The sequence below is a fragment of the Podarcis melisellensis genome (genome assembly GCF_964234715.1).
Source record: "Podarcis melisellensis genome assembly, chromosome: 12".
Taxonomy (NCBI): domain Eukaryota; kingdom Metazoa; phylum Chordata; class Lepidosauria; order Squamata; family Lacertidae; genus Podarcis; species Podarcis melisellensis.
In genome coordinates, this window is record NC_138544.1 from 36,735,431 (window position 1) to 36,761,526 (window position 26,096).

Sequence of the window (26,096 nt, forward strand, 5' to 3'; positions counted from 1 at the left end):
ATCAGGAGATTGGCAGGTGGATGGCTTACTGTGCAAGATATGGAAAAGATAATCTCACCTGCTGAGCCAAAAATGTTCCCCACCCCTACCCTATACCAATGAGATCATGACCATCTTGTCCCAACATCTTTACTGGCAAGTAACTCAGCTGAGAGAAGAAGCAAATCAATATTGTGCACAATTTAATTTTATATTTGCTTAGTTGTCTGCAGAGGAATTCTGTAGGAAGAGGCTCCAAAGTGATCGGGGGTGGGGGGAGCAGCTGAATTTGCCACAGTGATATAAAAATCTGCAAAATCTGGTGGCCGGCCCAAGCACTGCATCATGCATGATGTCCTCCAGGCACAGATATGTACAAGGCCAGGAAATCACCTGCTCCTGTGTTTTAGTCTCATAATTGAAAATCACACACCCATTTACTTTAGTGTATTGACATCATTAAGAATCAAGTTCTCAGTGAGCATGCCCAGCAGTTCCGATATATTATACACAGTGAAAATTCCACATCCTTGTTCAGAAAACCCTGTTCAAACATATACTAGAAGCAGACCTGCTAGAGCTCTTTCTCTCATTTATTTTCTAACTTAACCGTAGGCAATTGGTTATGGCTCGACAACAGCGTAGTGGATTTTGTTAACTGGAACGAAGGAGAGCCCTCTCCTCAAACTAATGAAGATTGTGTGGAAATGTATTCTTCATCTGGGACTTGGAATAATTTTTACTGCAGTTCCTACAGGGCGTATATTTGCAAAAGACCTAAAAGTATGTAATACAGTTATTATACTTTCCTTTGCTTAGTAGTTCCTGGGGAATATTCATTACATTGCAAAAAGCGATGTCAGTGAACCTTAGCCTTGGCCCAAACTCTTTTTGATCTTGAATGAAATCCAATCTTGCCCCCCACCCACAACCCAGTTGCCATCTCTTAAAAACCAAGTGGAGGTGGCAAGCACCCACAGGGAAAAGTGAGGGGAGTTCACTGCATGCCTGAAACTCTATAATGAAGCTGAAGTGTCCGGCTTCCTCAGAGACCTTGTACATCAAGAGGTTGCTTGGTTGGGGTTGAGATTTGCCTTTTGTTGTTGTTTAGTCATTTAGTCGTGTCCGACTCTTCGTGACCCCAGGGACCAGAGCACGCCAGGCACACCTGTCTTCCACTGCCTCCCGCAGTTTAGTCAGACTCATGCTGGTAGCTTCAAGAACACTGTCCAACCGTCTCGTCCTCTGTCGTCCCCTTCTCCTTGTGCCCTCCATCTTTCCCAACATCAGGGTCTTTTCCAGGGAGTCTTCTCTTCTCATGAGGTGGACAAAGTATTGGAGCCTCAATTTCATGATCTGTCCTTCCAGGGAGCACTCAGGGTGATTTCATTAAGAATGGATAGGTCTGATCTTCTTGCAGTCCATGAGACTCTCAAGAGTCTCCCCCAGCACCAGAATTCAAAAGCATCAATTCTTGTCTTTTACTGGAGGTCTTTTCCTGACCACAGTGCAATCTAAAGGAGTGCCATCTCCATTGCAGTAGGCCTTGGGGAAATTCCATTTCCCAAAGACTGCTGGGACCTTTCTCCTTGGGGAACAGGGGGTGGGCTTTCCTCCTTCCCTATCTTTACGTGCTACTGCCCCCATAGCTTGCTCAGCCAGTTTGTAGAGCCAATATGTAAGTGTTTTAAGGAAGGAGGAGGAAACTCCAGACCACAGACCAATCTTGGTCTACCAGCATTCTCAGTTTGGCCCACAAGGCGTGTCCACTCACCCCACACCTATTGTCCAAACATGTCCACTCACCCCACACCTATTGTCCAAAGATGTCCCCAAACCTATTGTCATATATTACATCAGTGGTGGGGTATGTACTGGTGTGGCAGGAGCCTTCAGTGAGCTTCCTGTCATTTCTTTGCTGAAACAAGTTATGCTCCCCCACCCATCATGATGGTTGTACCTTGCTCCAGGAGAGGAAAATGGTTTCCATTGAAACTGCTGCTGAAATGGGAGAATTTTTCCTCCCATTTTAACTCTAGTTTCAGTAGAAAGCACTTACCTGCTCCTGGAACAAGGTTCAAAGAATAGTGTGAAGCTGGTTGACAGCCTTGTGGTGCTCTTTTAACCTCTGTATTTCAACGTTTAAAGAGCAGCATGGGGCACTTTGCAAAAGCGCCTTCAAACAGCCCCACACTGTTCCCTTAACCCTGGGAAACCAAAGGCTCAAACAGTAGTGCCAGGAGATTGACAGGTGGGAAACTCTACCATCTCTCCGATTTGGCTCATGGAGATAAGGATCTGGCACAATGGCCAGAAGAGGTTCCCCTTCACTAGTTTAAAGGGAAGGGAAAGGAGGTTGTGGAAATGTTGGGGGCTTTCTGAGGTGAGAGAGAGTGGTGGGAGTTAACAGGCAATTTCTGAAGTTAAGAGTGATTCCAGAAATAAACTATACCAAACTTGGATGATATTTTTTAATGCTTTGAACCAATGCTTTAAATCCAGAGGGAGTCTCCCATACCCTTACAAAACATTGCCCAAGATCATTTCAAACCCTGCTGAATAATTCAGTTGAATCAGAATATGCAATAAAAAGGCTTTTGACACATGGTCATTTGGTTTTTCTCTTCCAATTTTTAGTTATTGAAATTGTGTCTACTGAGAAGGTTCCAGAAAATAAAGGTAAGGTTTTGAAATAAAATCAAAATAAAGAAAAAATAAAATAAGAAATTAAGGATATACCGTGGTGGAATTTATCTTTTGAGTATCTTATATAAAAAGCCAATAGAACATTTTCATTTCAGCCTCCCTTCATCCGCTTCTACTTGTTGTCTAAAATTTAAATATCTTTCGGTCGATAATTAGATTGGCATTTGATATTGGTGGTTGTTGTTTTGAGTTTTTTTGTCTCAAAAAAAATAAAAATGAAATGCCAAAAATGTATGGCGATCCTTTATACCACCTTATATTCTGGAGATAGAAAATGACCTAAGTAAATAATATTTGGTCCCCTACTGTTTCCTACACCGAATTGACTCCCTTATTGTTCCCCTACTGCAGAGGTGGGGGAGCTGTGCTTTATAAATGTTGTTGAGCTAACTTACCAGAAGAATAAGAAAACAAGATAACAAACTTTTTTTAAATAAAAGAATGGAAATGGTTGATTGAATATCTACAAACAAATTGTAAACAGATAAAGACATTGGCAGGATTACTGTAATAAATGGCAGTTTCAAAAGAATATATAATCAAAATAGATGAATAAAAGAATAAGTTAATTTAGAATATGCAGGGAATGATAAATTTTTCATCATCCCTGAGCATTAGCCATTCTGACAGGGGTTGATGGTAGTTCAACATTTTGAGGGCCACAGATTAGCCAGCCCTGCCCTAATGATTCCTATGCCTGAGTGACTCTTAGTCTCTTAGTGCTGCATAGTGGTTAAAGTGGACTTTCCCAACCTAGTGCTGCCCAGAGTTTTTTGACTACAGCTCCCATCATCCCCAGCCAACATGGTCAAGGTCAGGGATAATAAGAGCTGAAGACCAAAACACTGAGCAAATGCCAGGCTGGGGGAGGTTGTGCTAGTGCCATACAAGAACTGAGGAGAACCAATGTTAAGATGCTTCCTCCGCCATGATGTGTTGCAGAGTAATGATATATATGAGATCCACTCCCTTTTAGGAAGTACATCATCGTTCAGGTAAATGTATAAATATTCAAAAGCTTTACTTGCAGAACAGATGGTAAAGAACAATATATATGCATTCACAAGACATATGCTTATCCAGGTTTCACTCAGACAGTTTTTTAAATCAGAAGCTATATTTTTCTGACTCCCTCTTCCAGCCTCTACTTTACCATATAGGCCATGCACCTGTGTGACTAAATCCATTTTCTTTCAGTCTTTCTCAGTGTTTAATTTCAGAGACCTCCTTAACTGTGGCACTGCTCTTTGCCCCTCTATTCCTTTAGAGAGACCTTTCTGTCTTCTTTATTCAGAAAAGGAAGATTAATGCTGTTTCTCTCAGCATTGTTCAGAGAATCTTCTTTATACAGCCCTCTCTCACAGCAGTATTTATAACATCTTACTGACTCACAGCCAACTTCCTATGCTCCCTGTGTTCATCACAGAGAACTCAAGCACACAAAAGGAGTTTGTGACCAAAGTTAACCAACCATATGAGAGCTTACTAGAGAACATACTGGGATCAGCTATTTAACCAATCAAAACTCAAAGGGCTGTCTGTAAACATCCACGGCAATATACTTTAAACATTCCCATTTCAGCAAATTTAAACTAACACAATGCTAACAGATGACCTTTGCAGTTACAGATAGGTAGCCGTGTTGGTCTGCCATAGTCAAAACAAAAAAAATTCCTTCCAGTAGCACCTTAAAGACCAACTAAGTTAGTTCTTGGTATGAGCTTTCGTGTGCATGGTATCTGAAGAAGTGTGCATGCACACGAAAGCTCATACCAAGAACTAACTTAGTTGGTCTTTAAGGTGCTACTGGAAGGAATTTTTTTTGTTTAGATGACCTTTGGTCTCAGTGTAACCTACATGACAGGGTTGTTGTAAAGGTTACATGGGGAGGGGAGGACCTTGAATGCCACACACAGCTCCTGGGAAGATGGCCGAGTTCAAAATACAATAGTAATAATAATTTCCACCATTCTGTTGTTGTAACTGCTGTGCATTAATTACAGAACCGAGAAAGACAGACGACACTCCTGCGCCTTCCAATAGGAGAGTTACCGCTGCGATTGTCGTGACTCTCCTGGTTGTGATGGTAGCGGCCATTGCATGTTACTATTTCTACAAGAAAAGGAGCCGGCTCGTCCTCACAGATGACAACTTCGAGAACTCTCTCTATTTCAATAGCAGCTCCACCCCTGAAACGAGCGACATAAAGGACCTGGTGATGAACATGGAGTGCAATGAGCACGCTGCCATTTAGTCCAGGATAATACAAACTGTCCTTCATTCGGGAAAACAAGACCTACACCGCATATGGAAATCCACAAGCATTCTATCCAAACCTGGTCTTTCCTTTACAAAATAGTTGCCCAAATCCCACCTGATTCAGAACTTTTGTTTGCATGCTAGAAGCAGCAATAGTTTCGCTGGGTTTTTTTTTTGCAATTCAGCAGCTTTGTATTCAAAATAGGCAAAGCTAGTATTTTGCCCAATGGCCGTCCTGAGTTGATGACTGAGCTGATGGATAGAGCAAATAAATGCTGAATTAATAATAATGGAGAAATGGCTATGCTTATTTGTGTATCTGCATATTCACAAATGGGGGGAAGTCATGGCTGTTTAAAATGGTATAGCACTGCTTTACATGTATAGTGCAGATGGACCCTAAGTGCCTGTGTTCTCATGGCACAGGGATATTCTTTCAGTGCATGGAGGTTTGAAAAGCTTCAACTAGCTGGAGAAATTTATTTCACGGGGGTGTGGTTGATTTCGCAGCATTCAGGAGGTATGTTACCATTAGCAGTGTTCTTGGTGGTGCTGTGGGTTAAACCACAGAGACTAGGACTTGCCAATCAGAAGATTGGTGGTTCGAATCCCCACGATGGGGTAAGCTCCCATTGCTCGGTCCCTGCCAACCTAGCAGTTTGAAAGCACGTCAAAGTGCAAGTAGATAAATAGGTACCGGGAAGGTAAACGGCATTTCCGTGCGCTGCTCTGGTTTGCCAGAAGCAGCTTAGTCATGCTGGCCACATGACCTGGAAGCTGTATGCCGGCTCCCTCAGCCAATAAAACAAGATGAGCACCGCAACCCCAGAGTCGGCCACGACTGGACCTAATGGTCAGGGGTCCCTTTACCTTTACCTTTACCTTTTCTCCTCTGTTCACAGGATACTTAGCAAGTATCTCTAGCCCAACACTCAGGTTCCAGTCAAGGTACTTAGCAATAAAAAGTTCTTGGCTCTGTACAGTACTGCATTTTCTTTGTTGTTTAGGTGCACAGCATCCTATTTTAGCTCTTTTTTAAAGCTCTTTCCACATTTTCACCACTGCCTCTTCTGGTCCAAGTGTTGAGTGAAATGAAGGAGAAGACTCAGGTGGAATCTACACACATGTTTAAAATGTTGTGAAAATGCTTTTTTCTTTTAAATGGTTTTGAAAATTGCATTGAATTTGCTATAGCTCACATTTGCCTTCTAGTATCACAATTGTATATTGCACTTTACAACACATTCAAAATGTTATATAGCTGAGTCTCAACTCCTTTCTGTGAATCTCAGGTCTTCCTGCCTTCAGCCACTAGAGGGAAACCAAACCCCATTTGATGATCTTCATATACCCAAAGAGAAATACAGTACAGTACTCCTCAGATAAGAACAATTGTTCTATTTCATTACTGGCCTGAGGACTTACAGCTGACAGTGGTGTGTGTGTGTGTGTGTGTGTGTGTGTGTGTGTGTGTTTTGAGCAAGTGTTACAGGCATAGCCTCAGACTCAGCTGATAAAAGTCGTGTGCTACAGGTAGCAGGTTGATCTCAGCAGACTCAATTGCAAAGTGACAATCTAAAGGTGAAGCACTCACTTTGAAGGAGCAGGTATGCAATCTGGAGATGTTCCTGGATCCACGTTTGCCACTGGAGATCCCAGGTAGCTTGGCACTTATTGCCAGCCTTGGTTGGGATGGCTTGGCCACAGCACTTCAAGCATTAGATTAGTGTGATGCACTATTTGTGGGTCTTCCCTTGAAAGCAGTCTGGAAGCTATCCTTAGTACAGAATGTTGCAGCACAATTGCTAACAGGGGTAAGATTCTGGCAGAATAGTACCCCTGCAAAGATCTGCTCTGGCTGCTGATTTGTTACTGGGCTTTATTCAGCACTTTACTGTACTACAGTGGTACCTCAGGTTAAGTACTTAATTCGTTCCAGAGATCCGTACTTAACCTGAAACTGTTCTTAACCTGAAGCACCACTTTAGCTAATGGGGCCTCCTGCTGCCGCTGGAGCACGATTTCTGTTCTCATCCTGAAGCAAAGTTCTTAACCTGAAGCACTATTTCTGGGTTAGCGGAGTCTGTAACCTGAAGCGTATGTAACCCAAGGTACCACTGTATTGATATATAAAGCCCCTTAACAGCTTCGGACCAGTTTTCTTTTCACATCTACAAGCAGTCCATCTTTTAATGTGGCAGCATATAAGTCTTGGAACTCCCTGACTATTGGCATTAGGCGGGTATTCTTGATGTATATTTTTAGACACTTTCTAAAAACTTTATTTTAGCAAGCCTACAGAGACAGATAATTTAGTTATGCGATTGCGTACTGACTTTAATTTTTTTTCCTGATTTTATCTTTGTCTTATTGTTTAATACTGCTGGGGAACATATTTACCCTGAGGGCCATGTTGGTCATGCTCTCGAAGTCTTCCTGGCAGTGGTTGGTGGGGTTGTTAGAGACTTCAGAATACAGACCAGAATGGAAAAATCCAGGCAGTAATATTTTTTAAAAAAAGTTTTATTCAATTTGGTTTTTGTCAGACAAAAAGCAAAAAGGGGTGCATTCAGGACGAAATGAGAGAATGCCCACCGTCAGTCAGATGCAGACAACTTTTATGCTCTAAGGCAAAGCAACAGTTCAGCCCCCCCCCCCGACATCCCCCTTTATGCATATTCATTGAAGCTCAACCAATTAAAGAATTGATGGTGGCCTTTCAGTTCCAGGCTGCATTATCCACTAGGTGGCACTGATGGCTTAAAATCTATCTGACCCATTTACTGGTTCCAGTAACTGCTCCTTGACCCCCTCCTCTTTTGTGGTTTTAACAGGTTGCTCGGCTTAGAACCTTGTGGTGGGCTAGACATCCTGGGCAAACGAACAGTTTCTCAGAACAGCTCCAAAATCCCCTGACCGCATCCTCTTGCAAACTCGCGGTGTTGCAAAAATATTGTTTTGCAAGCAGGGGCAAGCAGGGGAGAGAGAGAAATGTCTTTTTTTAGCTTTTAGTTTGCTCTCTAAGATGGCTTTCAGCTTATAAAATGGCTCCAGCCTGGCTCTCCAAAGTGGACCTCTGGTCTCCACTCCTTCAGGGTCAAAGCCCAAAGTGGGTGGGGCCAAAGCATCCATACACAATTTACACACAGAGACCCCACTTATGTACACATGCAATGTATTGAGAGGGGCTTACTCCAACGTAAGTGTGTTTAGCATTGTAGTTTTATTATATATTTTTGAAACCCACTTGATGACAGTTCTAAAAAACTGCTAGTGGGTGGTTTATATAACATTTATGTCTTTTTTCTGAATTATCTGGCAATAGTCTGACAAGACAGTTGACACTAGGGATTGGAATAAAAAAGTCCACTTGAATAATGGCTCCAAAATCTTCAGGAAGCTTCTTAACACCAGATATTACTTTCATCTCTCTCTCTCTCTCTCTCTCTCTCTCTCTCTCTCTCTCTCTCTCTCTCTCTCTCTGTGTGTGTGTGTTTCCGTTTAATTCACATTATCCAGATATTGTCAAGAGAGGAACTTTGGCATTAAAATGAAGACGACTGTTGCCCAACACAGGTGCTCCATATCCCCTCACTCCCCTCTGAACATGTTCTCCTGGATATTTGAATTCATTTAAAGTAGCTAGGTGTTCCCCTACTAGCTCTTTTCCTATCTGGAATGGATCCCAATAAACAGTCTCATCCAGGAATGTATGTCTCCAGTTGTTCCACCTGAAATTGCTTCCTTAGAAAGTGGGTATTTGCAAGTATGCAATAGTTGTGACAATCAATTTGGTCAAGCACTGGCTTTTTAAAATAGTGGCAGTCCTATTACCTCCTTTAAGATGGCAAACACCATTCCCTCACACAGTGAAGCATTAAGCGCTCCCTGTTGTAGATTATTTTTACATCGAAATACACCCACCCACACCCCTTATGGCACATCTGGAAATTACTAGCATGTTTTTCCCCTCATAGCATTTCAACATCTGTTGAGTTAGTTCTTCTGAATTAGCTGGTAGTCACCTGACCAAGACAATCACAACAGCCACCAGAATGAAGACGTTACTTGAATAATTGTTCCAAAATTTTTACGGAACTTCTTAATATCAGTTTACTTTCACTTCACTTTTTTGTCTCATTTTGTTTTGCGTTTGTTTCTTATTTTCCAGCTAACACTCAGGGTGGAACAAGACACTACTTCAAGTGCACACGAGAGAACAGCAGCCCCATTTTCCCCTCATTCTCCCTATAACACGTGGTTCTTTAAATCTCATAACCTGGCATTGTTTCTTGCCCCTGCCCCACATTGGTGGCTACTAGTGAGGACAAGAAGAACACCAAAACACTCAGTGTAATGATACCCAGAGGAAACAGAGCCTAATGAATTAGATGCTAGGCGGGGGGGGGGGCATCAATGGAGAAGAAGGCTGCCAGTGTCTTCTAGTCATGATGGCAATATTACGTACAGTATCAGATGCAGTTGCTGAGGACCACAAGTGGAAGAATACTGTTGCACTTGTGGACTTCCATGGGCATGAGATTGGCCCCTCCGACAGCAGAATATTGGACTAGACAGACCTTTGGTTGCCTTCTTATGGGAAAGGCAACTTGATACACAGCTGCTCTCCCTCCCTCGCTCCAAGTCTGGTTTTTTGTGTTGTTGCTTTTTTGGTAATGTGAAGAAGATATTGGGAGCACCTCAAATGGCAGATATTGGGGGCGATGGCATCAGTCCTCTGCCTAATCATCCTAAGGCCATGACCAATCCCATTGTTTGGAAGTCGATTAGCTGGTCAAACTAACCTGCTGCGTCATGTGCAGTGCAGGATGCCACCCGATTGCCAGTGTTGAAGTAAGGTTCAACTGCCAGACCAATCAGCTTCTTTATATGGATTGGAGAAGGGCAGAGGTACAGCTTGGTAATTTTAGACCCTGCAGTCAATGGTCTTGCAGGCTGCTCCTTTTAGACGACAATATCAGGCTCAACATATTTGCCCCACCCACCCACAAAAAATGTCCTACCTAAAAATGTGGCAGTCCCACCTAACAAGGAAGCCTGGCTATGGAGCGGCCATGAGATAGTCACTGTACTTCCATGTAACCCACCTCACAGGGTTCTTAGGATGAAATTGGAAGTTAGAAAACCACAGACGCCATCTTGACGCCATCCATAGAGGAAAGGCAGGATACAACGAAAATAAGTCGGAGATTTTCAGTTGCAAGAATGATGCCACGCTTTCACATACAGCTGATGGATAAGCTGAATGTGACTTTGCCATTTACATATTTTTTTTGGGGGGGGAGGAATTGTTCTGGCAGCCTTATCCTAAATATATTTGCTCAGAAGGAAACTCCACTGAGTTCAAAAGCACTTACTTCCAGGGAAGAATACTTAAGCTTGCAGGCAACCCGATATAAAATTAATAGAAAAAAAATAGCCCCTTAAGTTTCTTTGCTGTAGTGCCTTTTATAATTTAACTCTAAATTCTTCTTTTTTTGAACTTACTTCACCTTAGACACAGCTGCAAAGGAAATATCATTTGCTTGTTGGTTGCAATTTACTCCTGGGGAGTTGGAAACGGGTTTCTTAACATCCTGTTGTGAAACAAATTTCCTGAGAACAGTTCCTTTGACTTAAATATAACTTTAAATTACTATAACTGCAGTCCTGAGAATATTTACTGGGAAATAAGGGGCTAACTACTTCTTACCTATGAATTGTATATAACAGTGGTCAAATCAGATTTGCCAGCCGTAAGTGACTTCCTCTCACCCACCCATCCTAGGGTTTCACATGCATGTCTGTCGTTGCAACAAAAAACAGGTTTTGATTTGATTTGACTTGGAGGTAGGCTGTAGTGGAGGAATAATGGAGAGAAAGAGAGTGTTGTGACCTCACCTTCTCATGCCAGCTTTTCATTCTAGATTCCTGAATTATGGAGCATCTTTGCTTTTTAACAGGGCATTGGAAGCACTCCCCAGTGTTACACGAGTTACAGTTGGTTCCTAAGACGTTTCATTTGTTGTTTGATAAGTTTAGTATGGAGCTAAGCGTGCAATCCTAAAACAGGTGGTGGGAAATCGGAGGACATTTTAAACTGTTCATCCAACAATCTGCTGGGCTTGCACTAGGCTAAGTGAAGGGAAATGGCCTCAATAACACATGTTTTTTTCTGTCTTTTCCATGGAAGCTGATTAACAGATCAGCAAGATCATGGTGTGTGTGTGTGTGTGTGTGTGTTTGCCATGTTACGGTGCATTTCCTAATGTCAAAAACAGAAGTGAAATTTTCATTCTGCCTGACTCATTTATCAAGGAATTCTTGAAAGGCAGCAAACTCTGATTTGTCTTATTTCCATGGGAGCGGTGTGGTAGGTTTGGTTTGGCCAATGTCTTCCTTTTTGCTCCTAAATCTCTTGTTCCTCATCCAGCCAGCTTTTCAGGTATCAGGTAAGCTCTTTTTCACTTCCATCACCATTGTGAACTTAGCACTAGGTGCATTTTTAACTGTTTACTTTTAAAGCATCTTATGGAAGCTAAAGTTGCACTGTTAAAGCTAAATCAATGAAATTTCAGCTGCAAGGATAATTGTTGAAAAGAACAAAATGCATTTTAAACATGACAACAATACTATGGACCACTGATAAATAAGGCACAGCGTTGGATAGTTTAAAATAAACTACAGAATTAGCACAAGAGGCATCTTTCTCTGTTCTCCATCAATCTTATTGCCTCTTATTCTGAATCCTTGTATTATCATTTTACCAGCAGTTGTCATATTGGAAGGTATGTGAAACATTCTCTCCATGTTCCTGTTATTTTTCTTAATTTTACAGACAGTGACAGCTTTCTGATACATAATGAAAACCTCAAGCTTTGTATACAACCTCAGAAATCTGGTTCCATCATCGTGGACAACTGTGATGAGGATAATGAGGGGCAACATTTCAAGTGGGTTTCCGATGACCAGATTTTGAACATGGCAGTGAATTTGTGCCTGGCAGTGCCGTCCAAGTCAAACCTGGTTGCACTCACCCTCTCCCCCTGTAATGAGACGAGTGAACTTCAGAAATGGGAGTGCAGAAATGACAGCCTCCTTGCTCTCAAACAGGAAGACTTATTTTTAAATCCTGAAAGTGGCCCCCAAAGCCATGTTACGCTGTCTAAAGCAGCCACCAGTACCTGGAAGATCTATGGAACGAAAGACAGTTTGTGTTCCAAGGGCTATGAAGGTAAAATTCAGACAATCTGTTCTAGATTATCAGCTTGTATATGCAGTTCAAGCATGTTGCATCTGGGGTGGAAATAGACATGATGCTACTTGCATAATTTCAAATCATGTCGATAAACAACCCAAATTGGATAGCATTTGGATTTCAGACACAACTTTTCCCCAACCCCACCTGGAGATATCAGGTGTTGGTTCACTTCAGTTAAAGCGGAAGGTGCATCCATGTATTCCTCCAGCATGCAAAGGAATGGATGCTGAAAACTCCATGGATGGTGGAAACTGACAGACACAAAAAGTGTCTGTGTATATCTGAGCATTCGTGGAGCTCTTGTATTGAGGACTTTGTCTTAATCATTTCCGCTTTGCCTAATTCTGTTCTCACCACTATCTATCCAGTTTTCTCACCGTATCTATCCAATTTCTTTCAGCTCTGTATACCTTAAGAGGCAATGGTTTTGGAGCCCCCTGTGTGTTTCCATTCAAATATCGGAATAAATGGCATGCTCAGTGCATAAGAGAGGATGATGAACATGGACAACTTTGGTGTGGAACAACAGCAGATGTGGATAGAGACTCTTTACGAGGATACTGTCCAAGGAAAGGTAAACACTTAACAAGGTTTTATTACAGGCCCTACTTTCCCACCATGTGATTGCTGCTTAGAGGAAAGTTTCTCCTACAAAGAGAAAAGGGAAACTGGTGCCATTGCCAAATTGTGCAACTACAGCAGAAATGGGTGGGGGGCACTTCCCCCCTGTGAGTCAAAGCAAAATGAATTGTCTGTAATGTCAGGGCTCCCCAACAGAATCAGGCTCACATTTGTTCATTGGGGAGGATGAAGTTCCATTCAGATCAAAATTGAGTTCTGGAGCTGTGGTGGAGAGTCACTGAATGCAGGAAGCAGACAGATTATATCCCAAACATGAGGTGTTTGGTAGGGAGCAACTGAGACGGGGAAAGATTTTGATATTTTACCAAACATGCAATGGCAGTTTCCTTCCTTGAGGCAAGAAAATCAAAGCAGAGGGGAAAGGAAGATTTGTGTTCCTTGTAACTATACATCTCTGCATTTTGAAATTGCTTATGTGCAGTTTTCAGGATGTGCTTACACACTGACATTTAAGCCTGTAACGCAGGGCTCTCCATTCATCCATACATTGACTCTATAGGGAGAAAGCCAATTCACAAAAACTAGCCTAGGATCTAAAACGCTGGTTGCATGTGGGGTTCCAGGTTATTTGTATGTGTATGTATATGTGCTGATTTCTTCCTTGGATGCAACACGAAATGGAGGAACACTTGTAGGATTAAGGGACAATGCCAGTGGTTCTCCCCATGATCACATAAGCACCTCTATTTCTGCATACTGTTTTGGGTATTCTTCTGAAAAGTGGCATCGAGATTAATAAATATTCAAATATCCATCACTGGAAGATTTAGCTTCATCACTGATAATTTGATGATTTGACACTCACGTTTACAGATGACCGTGATGAATTATTCTGGACCAGAAACCAATGGACAGGGGATCTCTACCAGATCAATTACCTCTCAGTTCTAACATGGTACCAAGCAAGAAAAAGTTGTCAGCAACAGAATGCAGAATTACTGACTATCACAGATCTGCAGGAACAAGCGTACCTGACAGGTAGGACATAACAAGGCATGCCTGAAGAAGTGATTGGTATAATTTGATTTCTGCTAGTTAAGAAATGCTGTCTAAACTGTAAGCAGACATTACATGGCATAATATTGAAGTATCCTCCCACACAGTACAAGGCGATTTAATTTAGATCCAGCATGCCGGCTGAAAGCATTCATCTGATTAATTTCTTCTTGGCACAAGAAGGAAAGCTGGGAACCCTAGTAATGTTGGAATGAGTTTTTTGTTTCACCCCACCCCATCCCCACACCGTAAATATACCCCACCCCGGCAACAAAATGCAATTCAACCAATTTTTCTTTTCCATAAATAGGATTAATAAATGATATATCTACTTACTACTGGATTGGTCTGAACGCTTTGGATCTTGACAATGGATGGCAGTGGATTGGCAACCATCCTTTTAGATATTTAAATTGGTCTCCAGGTGAGTGAGCATCTACAATGAGATTGACACTGAAAGCCACCCCCATTTAATAGTCAGTCACCAATGTAAAGCACTTTCAAAGATTTATTGGTGGTTTAAAACCCAGTGGATAGTGCTTAAAGTAATTCCTTTTAAATAGTCCAGGTGGCATTTGAAAACAACTCTTTGTGGTCCAGAATGCAATTCCTGCTGGGATTAGGCAGAACCCATCTCTCACATTGTTAACGAAGGCTTTTCAAACTGTTGTACGTGTACATTTATTTATTTCATAACATTTATATAATGCTTGATTGTAGAGAACAATAAAAAGTGGTTTACAAAACCTTCGAGTGACTATAGTTAAGTGGCTAACTTACTGTTGTGCTATGCTGGTGACTTTAAAATATATTGTTTTGACTATGTCTGTAAAAAGGTTTTTATTAAAGGCAGATGATAATATCTTCTAAAGGTGGAGTCTTCAAATAAATCATAAATAAAATTAGCCCAGGGCATAAACAATGATCATTTATATCCCACTTGCTTAAAGGCAGCCCATCCCCAGAAACAGAAAAAATCTGTGGATCAATGCAGTCTAAGAATGGCAAATGGCAGAATGAAAAGTGTCAACAGAAACTTGGATACATTTGCAAAAAAGGAAACTCTTCACTGGATGTTTCTCTTATTCCCACAGGTAGGAGATTAAACCGAGAATGCTATTCATTTACCAAACCAAATTTCAAAAACATTTCTAGTAATGGAGGTTTTTGCTATTTGTAGTATTGGGGCAATCCTTTGTTTTGGATGGAGGGGAGGTTGTAGTCTCCGCCTGCCCCTCCAAACGTTAAAGGAATCGGGGGGGGAGTGGCCATATCCGCGGGACCAGGCAGGACCAGGGCCAAAGCCACTCCCCCAGACAGCGGTCCCTGCGGGGGTCACCCTATTTGATGTAAGTCTTAGGAACCCCCGTCTGGATTGACCTACATATCACTTCTGGTGGGCGGGCCGAAAGTATTTTGATTGCCCCATGCCCAAGCCAAACCTCTTTCATTTGTATTCAATGAAGTTGTGGCCTGTTTTGACCAAAACCCCAGTCTTATTGGTCTCTTATTATACAGGTTCGGGTATGGGAAGTCCGATGCCCGGTCCTGCAATGCTATTCATTTACCAAACTAAATTTCAAAAACTTATTTCTAGTAATGGAGGTTTTTGCTATTTGTAGCAGTGTATGCAATGCCAAACGTTTCATTGGATTGAGATGCCAGAGGGTATTTTATCAGTAGCCAAAAATAAGTTATCTATCAGGAAAGATCTCAAGCATGGTCTAAAGGCATATGTTGCAGAAACCTTGCTAAAGCTATATTTTTATGTAAACTACTGTGATATTGGTGAAAGAAGATAGATATGTTCTCAAGTTGATGTCAGGGTAAAAAAGATGATAGATTCTATGGCATGTTTCCTCATGCTTCTAATGGCTCATTATCTTCCGCAAGTGGAATGATGCTTTCAGGTTTAATTTCACCATTTAATTCAGTAGAGGAGGGGATCTTCAAACTGGTTGCCTCTCCCACTTGCTGCACTATGCAAAACTATGCAAATTCAGTGTGAGTGACCCCAAGGACTGTTGATTACCACATTGGCAATAATATATTCACAGGATGAAACAGATCACCCTGTCGTGTTAATACAGATGTCTTGATTTGCCTCTGCTGAATTCTGTATATTTTAATTAAGGATGTGAGTCAATAACATTGTGACAGCAGATAATTCCTATTTTTTAAATCTATTAAATCATGCTGCCTTAAATATTATTATTCTCTTTTTAGATGGCTTAAAGCCTATTAAATGTCCAGATGGCTGGGCTGCATATGCTGGCCATTGTTACCGCCTTAACAGACACCCCAAGACATGGAAAGGGGCATTGCTGTCCTGTCGAAGGGAACGTGGAGATTTATTAAGTATACACAACACTATGGAACACAGCTTTGTCATTTCACAGCTAGGCTACCGTACGTACATCCAGCAAATTCTGCATTCCTGTTTTTTTATGTTTGTGTGAGTATGAGAGTGGGAACAAGATGTTTACATTTTTTGCTACCACATGTGAGTATGGAATGTTATTGAGACCTTGCCCCGATGAAGAACACAATGGAGGGATATTCTTTTGGAAGCACAACAAGGCACAAGCCAGTTAAATGTGAGACATGGCACTGACTTCTACAGCCTTCCCCAATTAGGTTCTCTCTATATGTTTTGAACCAAAACTCCCATCAACCCTAGCCAATGTAACCAATGATCAGGAATGATGATTGGAGTTTGAAGTCCAAAATATACCAGAAGGTACCAGGTTGGAGGAAAGCTGGGCATTAGATGCTGTCTAGTTGTAGTGTAGTCATGGGATGTGGGTGGCGCTGTGGGTTAAAGCCTCAGCGTCTAGGACTTGCCGATCGCATGGTCGGCGGTTCAAATCCCCGCGGCGGGGTGCGCTCCCGTCACTCGGTCCCGGCGCCTGCCAACCTAGCAGTTCGAAAGCACCCTCGGGTACAAGTAGATAAATAGGGACCGCTTCCTAGCGGGAAGGTAAACGGCGTTCCGTGTGCTGCGCTGGCTCGCCAGATGCAGCTTGTCACGCTGGCCACGTGACCTGGAAGTGTCTGCGGACAGCGCTGGCTCCCGGCCTATAGAGTGAGATGAGCGCACAACCCTAGAGTCTGTCAAGACTGGCCCATACGGGCAGGTGTACCTTTACCTTTACCTAGTTGTAGTGCTGCATTTCAGGACTGATGGTCCCCAGTGTAGTTTGCTATACTCAAACATGCGTAATTGGAAAGGAGTGGTGAATACTTTCTTCTGCCGCACTTATACACCACAAAGCTGTGTGTGGTAGGATCCTGTTCAACACCTTCGAAAATAAAATCTGGAAGCAAACAAATAAGACACATTTGTGTTTTTAGAGCCAACGGATCTTCTATGGATTGGACTAAATGACCAGAAAACTCCGATGTATTACGAATGGAGCGATGGTTCTACAGTGAGATTCACCAAGTGGCAAAAAGGAAAACCCACACAAATCAATGGTGTGCAAAGCGACTGTATCATCATGAATGGAGAGGTAAAAAATATGGAACCTCTAATATTGTCAGGAGCTGGAGTCAGGCGTACGTCAGCAATGAAACAATAAAGCACCCGATGTCAGTGAAGTTCACTTTGATTCAAAGAAGCAAAACTACTCAGTCTTAGTGGTCACAGCAACCCTTCCCAATAGGTCTTGCCCCAATGAACCAGTAGCGAGGACTGAAGTTCCTTGCCTTCCCATTGCTTTCTAAGGCTCCCCTCCTGGTTCCTTCCCTGGCAACCTAAGACTCCATTGTCATGTCTCTCGTTGCTCCTCCCTCTTCATTTCTCTCTGTGTTGTAGGAGACCAGAGGAGAGGAGAGCTGGTGACAGAAGGAGGAGGGAGGCTCCTTGGATTCTTCAGCAGGCTACCTCATCTCTGTCTCCTGCCCCCTCTCTTCTCCTAGAGTCTAGACTGCCCTCTGTCCTAGCCTCCTCCTGTTCACTAAAGCCTGTTGCCTCTTCAGCTTCTGAGATCTCTTCCTCCTGTTCTGCTCCCTCTTCTTCCTCTGACCACGCATTGTTGCCCCACAACCAATTTCCTGGTTCTGAGCCTTCTTCCCTTGGAGCTTCCCCAGCTGGTGCCTCCAACCACTCCTCAGCATCCAGCCTATCCATGATGGATATTTCCATTGGATTCATTTTTGTGTGAAAGACTGGACTAATAAAATACTGAGGATCTATCTTGCACTCCCACTGGTGTGCCCACACAGCCCCAACTTGCAACTATCCTGTGCTACCTTTGCATTGTCCAGGTAAGCGGTAGCACTGGGGTCAGGAGAGTGGCTCTGCAACACTGCCCCAACATGACAACCACTTTTCTGGAGAGAGTATGTTAGAATTCTGTGAGAACAGAAAAATAGCATGTAGCGTGGTGCTAGAGGCACAATTTGTCTTGATAATCTCACATTTTTAAAAAAGCGATTTCATAGCTTTGGTACCAGTGCTTGGGTGCAAATTGTCTGTTGAAATTTCGGAAGCCAAAAAAGTTGAAAAGCATCCTATTTTGGGTGGCAATGCTTCAATCCCCTGCATTTCTGATGTTCTTAACCATAACCAGAAAAAACCCAAATGAATTATGCAATTAGTTAAAAAATAAATTTCAGAATACATTTTGCAAAGTTAAAGACAGCGTATAAAGAGAGTGGGATTCAACTGCTCTTATAGCAGAATTGCGAAATGCAGTTTTCTAGCATGCACAACAATAAAGAGTTTTGCATTGACCAAAAATGCATCAAATGTAAAAAATGAAAATGTTTAAGGCCTTCTTGATTGTGATTTATATTTCTTCACTTTTCTGTCTCCAGAGGGGCTACTGGGCAGATAATTATTGTGAAGAGGAACTTGGTTACATCTGCAAAAGAGAACCATTGGCATTTCTTTCTGAAGAAGCTGAAACTGCCAATCCAGATTGCCAGAAAGTAAGTCTAAAGTAAACTGTGTAAGGTAGAAAAAAGAAAAAAGGTAAATGACCCCTGGAAGGTTAAGTCCAGTCAAAGGCGACTATGAGGTGTGGCGCTCATCTTGCTTTCAGGCCGAGAGAACCGGTGTTTGTCCACAGACATCTTTCCAGGTCTTTCCAAGTAAATTAGGTGCCCTGAACTTAATATGGCAATAACGTGTGTCTATTGACTTTTTGAATATTTTGACAGGGCTGGAAAAGGCATGGATCCTATTGTTACTTAATTGGACAAACATCTGCAACATTTTCAGAAGCACAGGCATTCTGTGAAACAAACAAGGGATCTCTGACTTCTGTGGAGAACAGGTATTATTCTCTCCCCCCACCCTGCCTGACATTAGTTGACATGCAAAGTAACATTTATGTCATGGGAATCAAGAAGTGAGGTAAGCTGAGGCTTGAACATGCTCAGTTTGAAACCTGCAGGTGCTGCCTTGTGATTGGCCAAAGATCTGCAGGATACAGAAACCTCTTTTGGAGCAGAGACCCTTTTTGTTTTTGTTTTTATAAGATATTTATTAAAGTTTTCAAAGAATTATATAAGATAAAAAAACAAGAAAAACAGAAAAAACAATAAAACATACATACGAAACACATACAATAACAAGTATAATTTCAATGCCTTATATTCATAAAACTTACTTTCCCGACCTCCTCATACCTCCCCTTCCTGTATTCCAATTTCTAATTAAATCCATTCAGCAAATCCTTCCCCTAATTTCTATTTAATTTTTAATCTTACTTTTCTTAATTACCTAATCATTACAGCTAAAAACCCCTTAATTTCTAGATCCACATCGTTCTAACATTCAATTATTTTACAGTGTTTCTTAGGAGCAGAGACCCTTTTTGGACCTGGATAGGGTCACCAGGTGAGCGTGGGCCAATTTCCCTAGGAGCAGCCCATCTCCATCAACTTCTATTGTGATTTGTGATTAAATCACCCACACCCTCCAAATGTCACTATTTTCCAGGGACGTCCCTGATTTAGAGAAGCTGTCCCGGTTTCTGATTTAATCGGGGAATGTCCCACTTTTCCTTAGGATGTCCCTATTTCCAATGGAGAAATGTTGGAAGGTATGGAGTTATCTGACCCTCTAAGTCATCTGAAGGCAATCCTGTATAGGGAAGTTTTTTTTAATGTTTAATGTTTTCTTATGTTTCTATATATGTTGGAAGCTGCCCAGAGTGGCTGAGGCAACCCAGTTATATGTGTGGGGCATAAATAGTAAAATTATCATTATGGAATGAGACATTCCTATTTCCATTGGAGAAATGTTGGATGGTGTGGATCACCCTCTTTGCTGGCATCGGTCCCACCAGCTTCTCAGGTCACGTGACTGAGTGGAACAGTCCTAAGATCCAGTTTGAATCCTCCTCCCTCCTGTGCTGCCCATCCCATGTCCCTCTTTCAGGGCTTCTGATGGTTTAAGGCCCTCCAGGCTAGGAGGAACCAGGAGGGTCCTGGGAGATGTGCTGGCATAGCCTGGCTGAGCTCCACTTGTAACCCAGGCAAGCTCAGCCCAACAAATTATATTTCAGGATTCTAAACTGCCATTTTGAATTATCCGTTCTGCGTTTCTTGTGAATTTCCTATTTGAGCTGCCATCTGTGGCTTGACTTCCTACCCAGAGAGCCTTTAATTCCTTGTTATAGATTTACTGGTGGACCTGGACAATTAAGACTTTCAGCCTCCATGTGTTTCCACCTTAAATATGTATGTGCTTTCTAGAATATCTTCTTAAAATCTTAATATTATGCTGTACAAATATGAGTTCCATACAGTGTTTTATTTCTAAAAAAATATGTTTAGGGGTACTCTCATTTTCCTACTCAGTTTGAAATATTGCCCCTCAATGAGGCCAAACCTAGATTCACAAAACGTTTAGGGGTATGTGTACCCTTGTGTACCCCCAGAAAAAAGGACTGGTTCCATATATTACCTGAGTGTAGCTGAGGTTCACCCACTTTCAGCTACATGCTCAGGTTGCAATGTGTAAATGTATTAATCCGTGATGGTGGAGCTATAAGCGTAGCCACTCCCCCTTGGCCACTGTGATCCACCCCTTGCCCTTTGAATTGATGAGAGCTGGCCCATCCATGGTAAGCCATTAATTTAATTTTAAAATCTGGAAATTAGAAATCACAAACACACAGAAACACAAATGTATTTTTTAATACAATTGTTATGTATTCTTCTCCACAGATATGAGCAGGCCTACCTGACTAGTCTAGTTGGCTTTCGTTCTGAAAAATATTTCTGGATCGGCCTTTCAGATGTAAAGCAACCAGGCACATTCCACTGGACCAATGGAGACAGTGTTCTGATCACCCACTGGAATGCAGAAATGCCTGGTAGGTGCTGCCTGAAGCCTAACTGAGATTGCATTTCACAAAGGGTTTCAATTGAAGTGGCTCTTATCTTGTGTCTCCAAAAGGGCAGCTTCCGGGCTGTGTTGCCATGAGAACTGGGACTGCAGCTGGATTGTGGGACGTTGTGAACTGTGAGGAGAAGGCACCTTTCATCTGCAAACAACTGGCAGAAATTGTGACAACTCCTGCCCCAACAACAATTCCCCTTCCCCCATGCCCAGAAGGATGGCATCCAAGCAATTCTAGAAGCGTGTGCTTTAAAGTAGGTATAGAACCTCTTGAGTCAAAGTTCTTGTATTTTTCAGTAGCAGAGTAAAGAGGGAAATAGTGGCTTTTGTCTGTCAGTGAACCTTTAAAGGTTTTTGGGAGTGCTACTTTTAGTTTCAGTTTAACCGCTCAGCACACATTATTGTTATTCTTTTTATTGTGCAGTTTCGTTAAGATTATTTGCAGTTCAAGATTTAGAAGGTAGAGGGCAGAAGGTAGATTACTGGTTTGGAGAAGGCTGGGAAGGATTTCTGCCTGCCAAATATTTTAACATTATCAGCAACAAAATGCTGATATTGTTCCTGCCAGTGCACAAGCAGCAAAACGGGATGCACTGCCCCGTCTCCCTTCTAAGCCTTGCCGCTGCAGAGATCCATCAGTCACCCTCCTTCGACGTGCATCCGCAACTCATGCTACTGTACATGAGCACACTTTACTCAGCAGTGTAAACACACAACAGTGCTGGCTTGAGGTGTGGATACTAGGCTACGTTTATTGAACATAAATCAGGACAAAGAAAACATGGCTTCTCTCCTTGTCATTCTTCTCGGAGAGAGAGAGACAAACAAAAGTACAGCGGTACCTCGGGTTACATACGCCTCAGGTTACATACGCTTCAGGTTACAGACTCCGCTAACCCAGAAATAGTACCTCGGGTTAAGAACTTAGCTTCAGAATGAGAACAGAAATCGTGCTCCAGTGGCACGGCGGCAGCAGGAGGCCCCATTAGCTAAAGTGGTGCTTCAGGTTAAGAACAGTTTCAGGTTAAGAAAGGACCTCCGGAACGAATTAAGTACTTAACCCGAGGTACCACTGTAATACAGAGCAGATGTTCCGCTCACGGGACTCCAGCAATCTGTGCTGGAATGTAAACACAGACATGTGACATGTAACAATCCCACATATCTGCAGCAAGGGTGGAATGAAATTCCCAACACTCCACACAGACAGGACAGAGAATTAAAAGTGATATAACATGAAGGGCGTTGTTTTTTTAAAATAAAAAAATCTAGAGCAACCTTGTCCATCATAAACTTTTGTAATCATCGATAATTAAGCTTTTTGCTTTGTTCTTCAGCCTGTTAATTGATGCCTCTTCTTACATCAGCAGCTAATTTGTGTTCTGGATAAACCAGTTGTCATTAGTTCCAGTCTCAAAAAAAGAAGGGAAGTTTTGCTGACCTGATGCCCTAAGGGCTAACCTTATTATGGGCTATTGCGCAGTGTCTGGGCCCAATGGTGGTTCTTCTCTCCAAAACACTCCTCCACATCCGAAAACAACTCCTTGTCTCTGCAGAGGCATAGGAAGGGGGGGCCCTGGGTGTCATCACTGAGGAGGCTGACATTCGGTGCACCACCCACTGGCAACTCCCAAGCCTACCCCGAGCTGTCGATGTGGTGGTGGTGAGGTGACAAAAAAAAAATGCACTGGGTACCACCTGACTTTGCTGTGTCTCCGTGTGCAGCAAGTGAAGTGAATCCCAATTAATCTTCCTAAAAGCTGGTGTTTGTGACAAATATCTAATTGTATTCATATGCATCTAGGGCTATAACAAAGACCTTCGGGACAAGAAAACTTGGTTTGAAGCAGAAGATTTTTGTAGAACAATTGGGGGGAACCTCATGTCTGCTCACAATTACGAAGAGCATCAGCTGCTAAAAAGGTTGGAAGTTCCATAAAATGTTTATTCACGTTGCCTCAGAATCAAAAGCAATGCTGGTTAGGGATGGGGAAGAATTTTGTTCTGTTTGCATCTTAATGTGAACTTCCCAATTTTATGTATTTACACCCCTAAACCAGTAGCTGGAGCAAAACTCATATCTTTTTAAAAATTCGCACTCTAAACCCCTCCATGTCTCTCATTCACACACTAACGACACAGCACCAGAGGGATCCCTCCAAAATGCTCTTTATTCCAAAGGGTGAATCCACATCCTAAACTGGCAGAATCAGAGATCACAAAAGCAGTGTCGTCCCTCTCTTCACCTTGCCAGGCTTTCCTGAAAGCAGATGCTGAGACTGGCACCTCCTAACTTCCCTTTCATTCTGCCACTTCTTCTACACTCTTTCCAGTGGCCAATGGCTAGAAGCTGCCATGTTGTTTCTTAGAAGTCCTCCTCACAGAACAAGCTCTGTTCTTTGAAAGGGGGAGCCTCTGGGAAGTTTGAAGTGGCAGCTCCCAGCCAGTAGCTCCTAGAAGGTGTACCACTGCTAATATACCATTAAATTGTTAGGTCATAAAATTGTGGGTTTGTGGGTTGTTTTTTTTTTTAAAAAAGTACAGTGCAGCAAACGCTGAACAGGGAAAGCATTTCAACTCAGCCTTAGTAGCTTTAATCACCTTTAAGATTTGTGCCTCTTTGTGGTAAAAGGTAAAGGTAAAGGTACCCCTGCCCGTACGGGCCAGTCGTGACCGACTCTGGGGCTGCGCACCCATCTCGCTTGAGAGGCCGGGGGCCAGCACTGTCCGATGACACTTCCGGGTCACGTGGCCAGCGTGACGAAGCTGCTCTGGTGAGCCAGCACCAGCGCAGCACACGGAAACGCCGTTTACCTTCCCGCTATAAAGCGGTACCTATTTATCTACTTGCACTTAAGGGTGCTTTCGAACTGCTAGGTGGGCAGGAGCTGGGACCAAACGACGGGAGCTCACCCCGCCGCGGGGATTTGAACCACCGACCATACGATCAGCAAGTCCTAGGCGCTGAGGTTTTACCCACAGCGCCACCCGTGTCCCTTTTGCCTCATTGTGGAGAGCCACTCAATTCATCATTATCCTCTTCCGAGAAGGAACCACATAATCTGAAATGTGAATTGCCCCTTTCTCTTTCAGTTGTGTAACAGATATTGCAGATATTCGTATAGGCACGTGTGCTAGAATAGCAGAAAGAAGGCAGAGGAGAGAATGGCTGTGGTGCTGCCTCAGTACCTATTTTAACTGAGGATTAACAGTATAAGGATCAGGCACAGTCAAGAAACACCAAACAGTTTTTGTATATAATGAAGAAAGGACTGGGATGTCTATTGTGATTAGTCAGATATTTTGTTGGGTTGCTTGTGATATTTTTTTTTATCAAATTCCTAAATGTGCCCATGGGCCCAAAAGGACAGGGGCCTCAGGGTTTATAAAGTTGTCAGCTGTAAAGATCCAGACTCAGCATTAAATGTGGGTGTGCCTAAGAAATGACCACATGTGATATGAACACACAGGGAGTTCCTGCTCTGAATGGCACACCTGTTCTAGAAACCTGATACTCTTTAAATAAATGAACTGATGACTGTTGCATTTATGCCGTTCTAGCAGTTCGAAAGCACATCAAAGTGCAAGTAGATAAATAGGTAAATGGCAGGAAGGTAAACGGCGTTTCTGTGCACTGCTCTGGTTCGCCAGAAGTGGCTTAGTCATGCTGGCCGCATGACCCGGACGCTGTACACCGGCTCCCTCGGCCAATAAAGCAAGATGAGTGCCGCAACCCCAGAATCGGTCACGACTGGACCTAATGGTCAGGGGTCCCTTTACTTTTACCTAGAGAGTATCAATAGTCCTTATTTTGAAAGTTTCAAATCTCTGTATTGAATTCCATTCTTTGTTTCGAGTTTTCTGCACTCTATAATTATTTTTTATATATTTTAGAATTTGTGGCCACCTGTGTTGGATTGGTTTAAATGAGTTGGAGCCCGATAAAGGATTTTCTTGGACTGATGGATCTCCTGTAAGTAAATGATTAATGCTGATGTATTGATACCAAAATTATTATTAGTTTTAAGGTTCAAGCACTCCTGCCCTCATACTAAACTCTGACAGATCCCATAGCAGTATTTTAAATGTTTAGCCACTGACATATCCAGCAGTAAAGTCTTTGAACATATGCTTTGTAAGCTATAACATTTTTGGACCCAATATTTAACACCAGGTCCTGCAGAGTTGCTTCAAGTTGCTGCTTGTCCCATTGGATTTGTTTTATTTTTTTTAAAAAAGTTTGATTATTATGATAAGTAAGGAATGGTGCTGGAGGAGACTCTTGAGAGTCTCATTGACTGCAAGAGGATCAAACCTATCCATTCTTAAGGAAATCAGCCCTGAGTGCTCACTGGAAGGACAGATCCTGAAGCTGAGACTCCAATACTTTGGCCACCTCATGAGAAGAGAAGACTCCCTGGAAAAGACCCTGATGTTGGGAAAGATGGAGGGCACAAGGAGAAGGGGACGACAGAGGACGAGATGGCTGGATGGTGTTCTCGAAGCTACCAGCATGAGTTTGACCAAACTGCGGGAGGCAGTGGAAGACAGGAGTGCCTGGCGCGCTCTGGTCCATGGGGTCACGAAGAGTCGGACACGACTAAAAGACTAAACAACAATAACAACAAGGAACACTACATAAAAATGAAGATTTGGCGCAGGGACGTTATAACAGGAAAACACACACTGACAACCCAGTTTGCATGTAGTGCAAACCAAACTATGTCTGGATCTAGGCACATAAAAAAAGCATTCAGTTAAACACATTGCAATCTTTGTATGAGAAAGACTCTCGCCAGAGTGGTGCATGCTCTAGTTATCTCCCGCTTGGACTATTGCAATGTGCTCTACATGGGGCTACCTTTAGAGGTGACAACTACAACTAAGGAGCAGAGG

General features: G+C 42.6%; 2 protein-coding genes and 1 long non-coding RNA gene across 4 annotated transcripts in view; 2 read left to right on the forward strand and 1 right to left on the reverse strand.

The window, feature by feature from the left end:
• Positions 1-5,234, forward strand: part of LOC309381061 (macrophage mannose receptor 1-like) — a 46,482-nt gene extending 41,248 nt beyond the window's left edge. Inside the window, exons 28-30 of the mRNA XM_081931464.1 lie at positions 595-762; positions 2,617-2,658; positions 4,689-5,234. Of these exons, the coding sequence (XP_081787590.1) occupies positions 595-762; positions 2,617-2,658; positions 4,689-4,939 (461 nt within the window). The 3' untranslated portion in view covers positions 4,940-5,234. The remainder of the gene's footprint in view (positions 1-594; positions 763-2,616; positions 2,659-4,688) is intronic.
• LOC309353444 overlaps positions 1-26,096 on the reverse strand; it is a 162,835-nt gene that overhangs the window by 103,256 nt on the left and 33,483 nt on the right. The window lies entirely within an intron of this gene.
• The window catches only part of LOC309381065 (macrophage mannose receptor 1-like), a 39,522-nt gene continuing 24,663 nt past the window's right edge, over positions 11,238-26,096 (forward strand). For both annotated transcript variants that reach the window (XR_014173284.1, XM_081931468.1), the window contains exons 1-14: positions 11,238-11,396; positions 11,783-12,178; positions 12,606-12,779; positions 13,661-13,825; positions 14,154-14,267; positions 14,794-14,937; positions 16,070-16,252; positions 17,198-17,355; positions 18,665-18,778; positions 19,010-19,125; positions 21,026-21,174; positions 21,258-21,454; positions 23,005-23,123; positions 25,095-25,173. Coding sequence is in view for 1 of the 2 variants with exons in the window: in XM_081931468.1 (XP_081787594.1) it covers positions 11,336-11,396; positions 11,783-12,178; positions 12,606-12,779; positions 13,661-13,825; positions 14,154-14,267; positions 14,794-14,937; positions 16,070-16,252; positions 17,198-17,355; positions 18,665-18,778; positions 19,010-19,125; positions 21,026-21,174; positions 21,258-21,454; positions 23,005-23,123; positions 25,095-25,173 (2,169 nt within the window). In the remaining variant the exon portion in view is untranslated. The remainder of the gene's footprint in view (positions 11,397-11,782; positions 12,179-12,605; positions 12,780-13,660; positions 13,826-14,153; positions 14,268-14,793; positions 14,938-16,069; positions 16,253-17,197; positions 17,356-18,664; positions 18,779-19,009; positions 19,126-21,025; positions 21,175-21,257; positions 21,455-23,004; positions 23,124-25,094; positions 25,174-26,096) is intronic.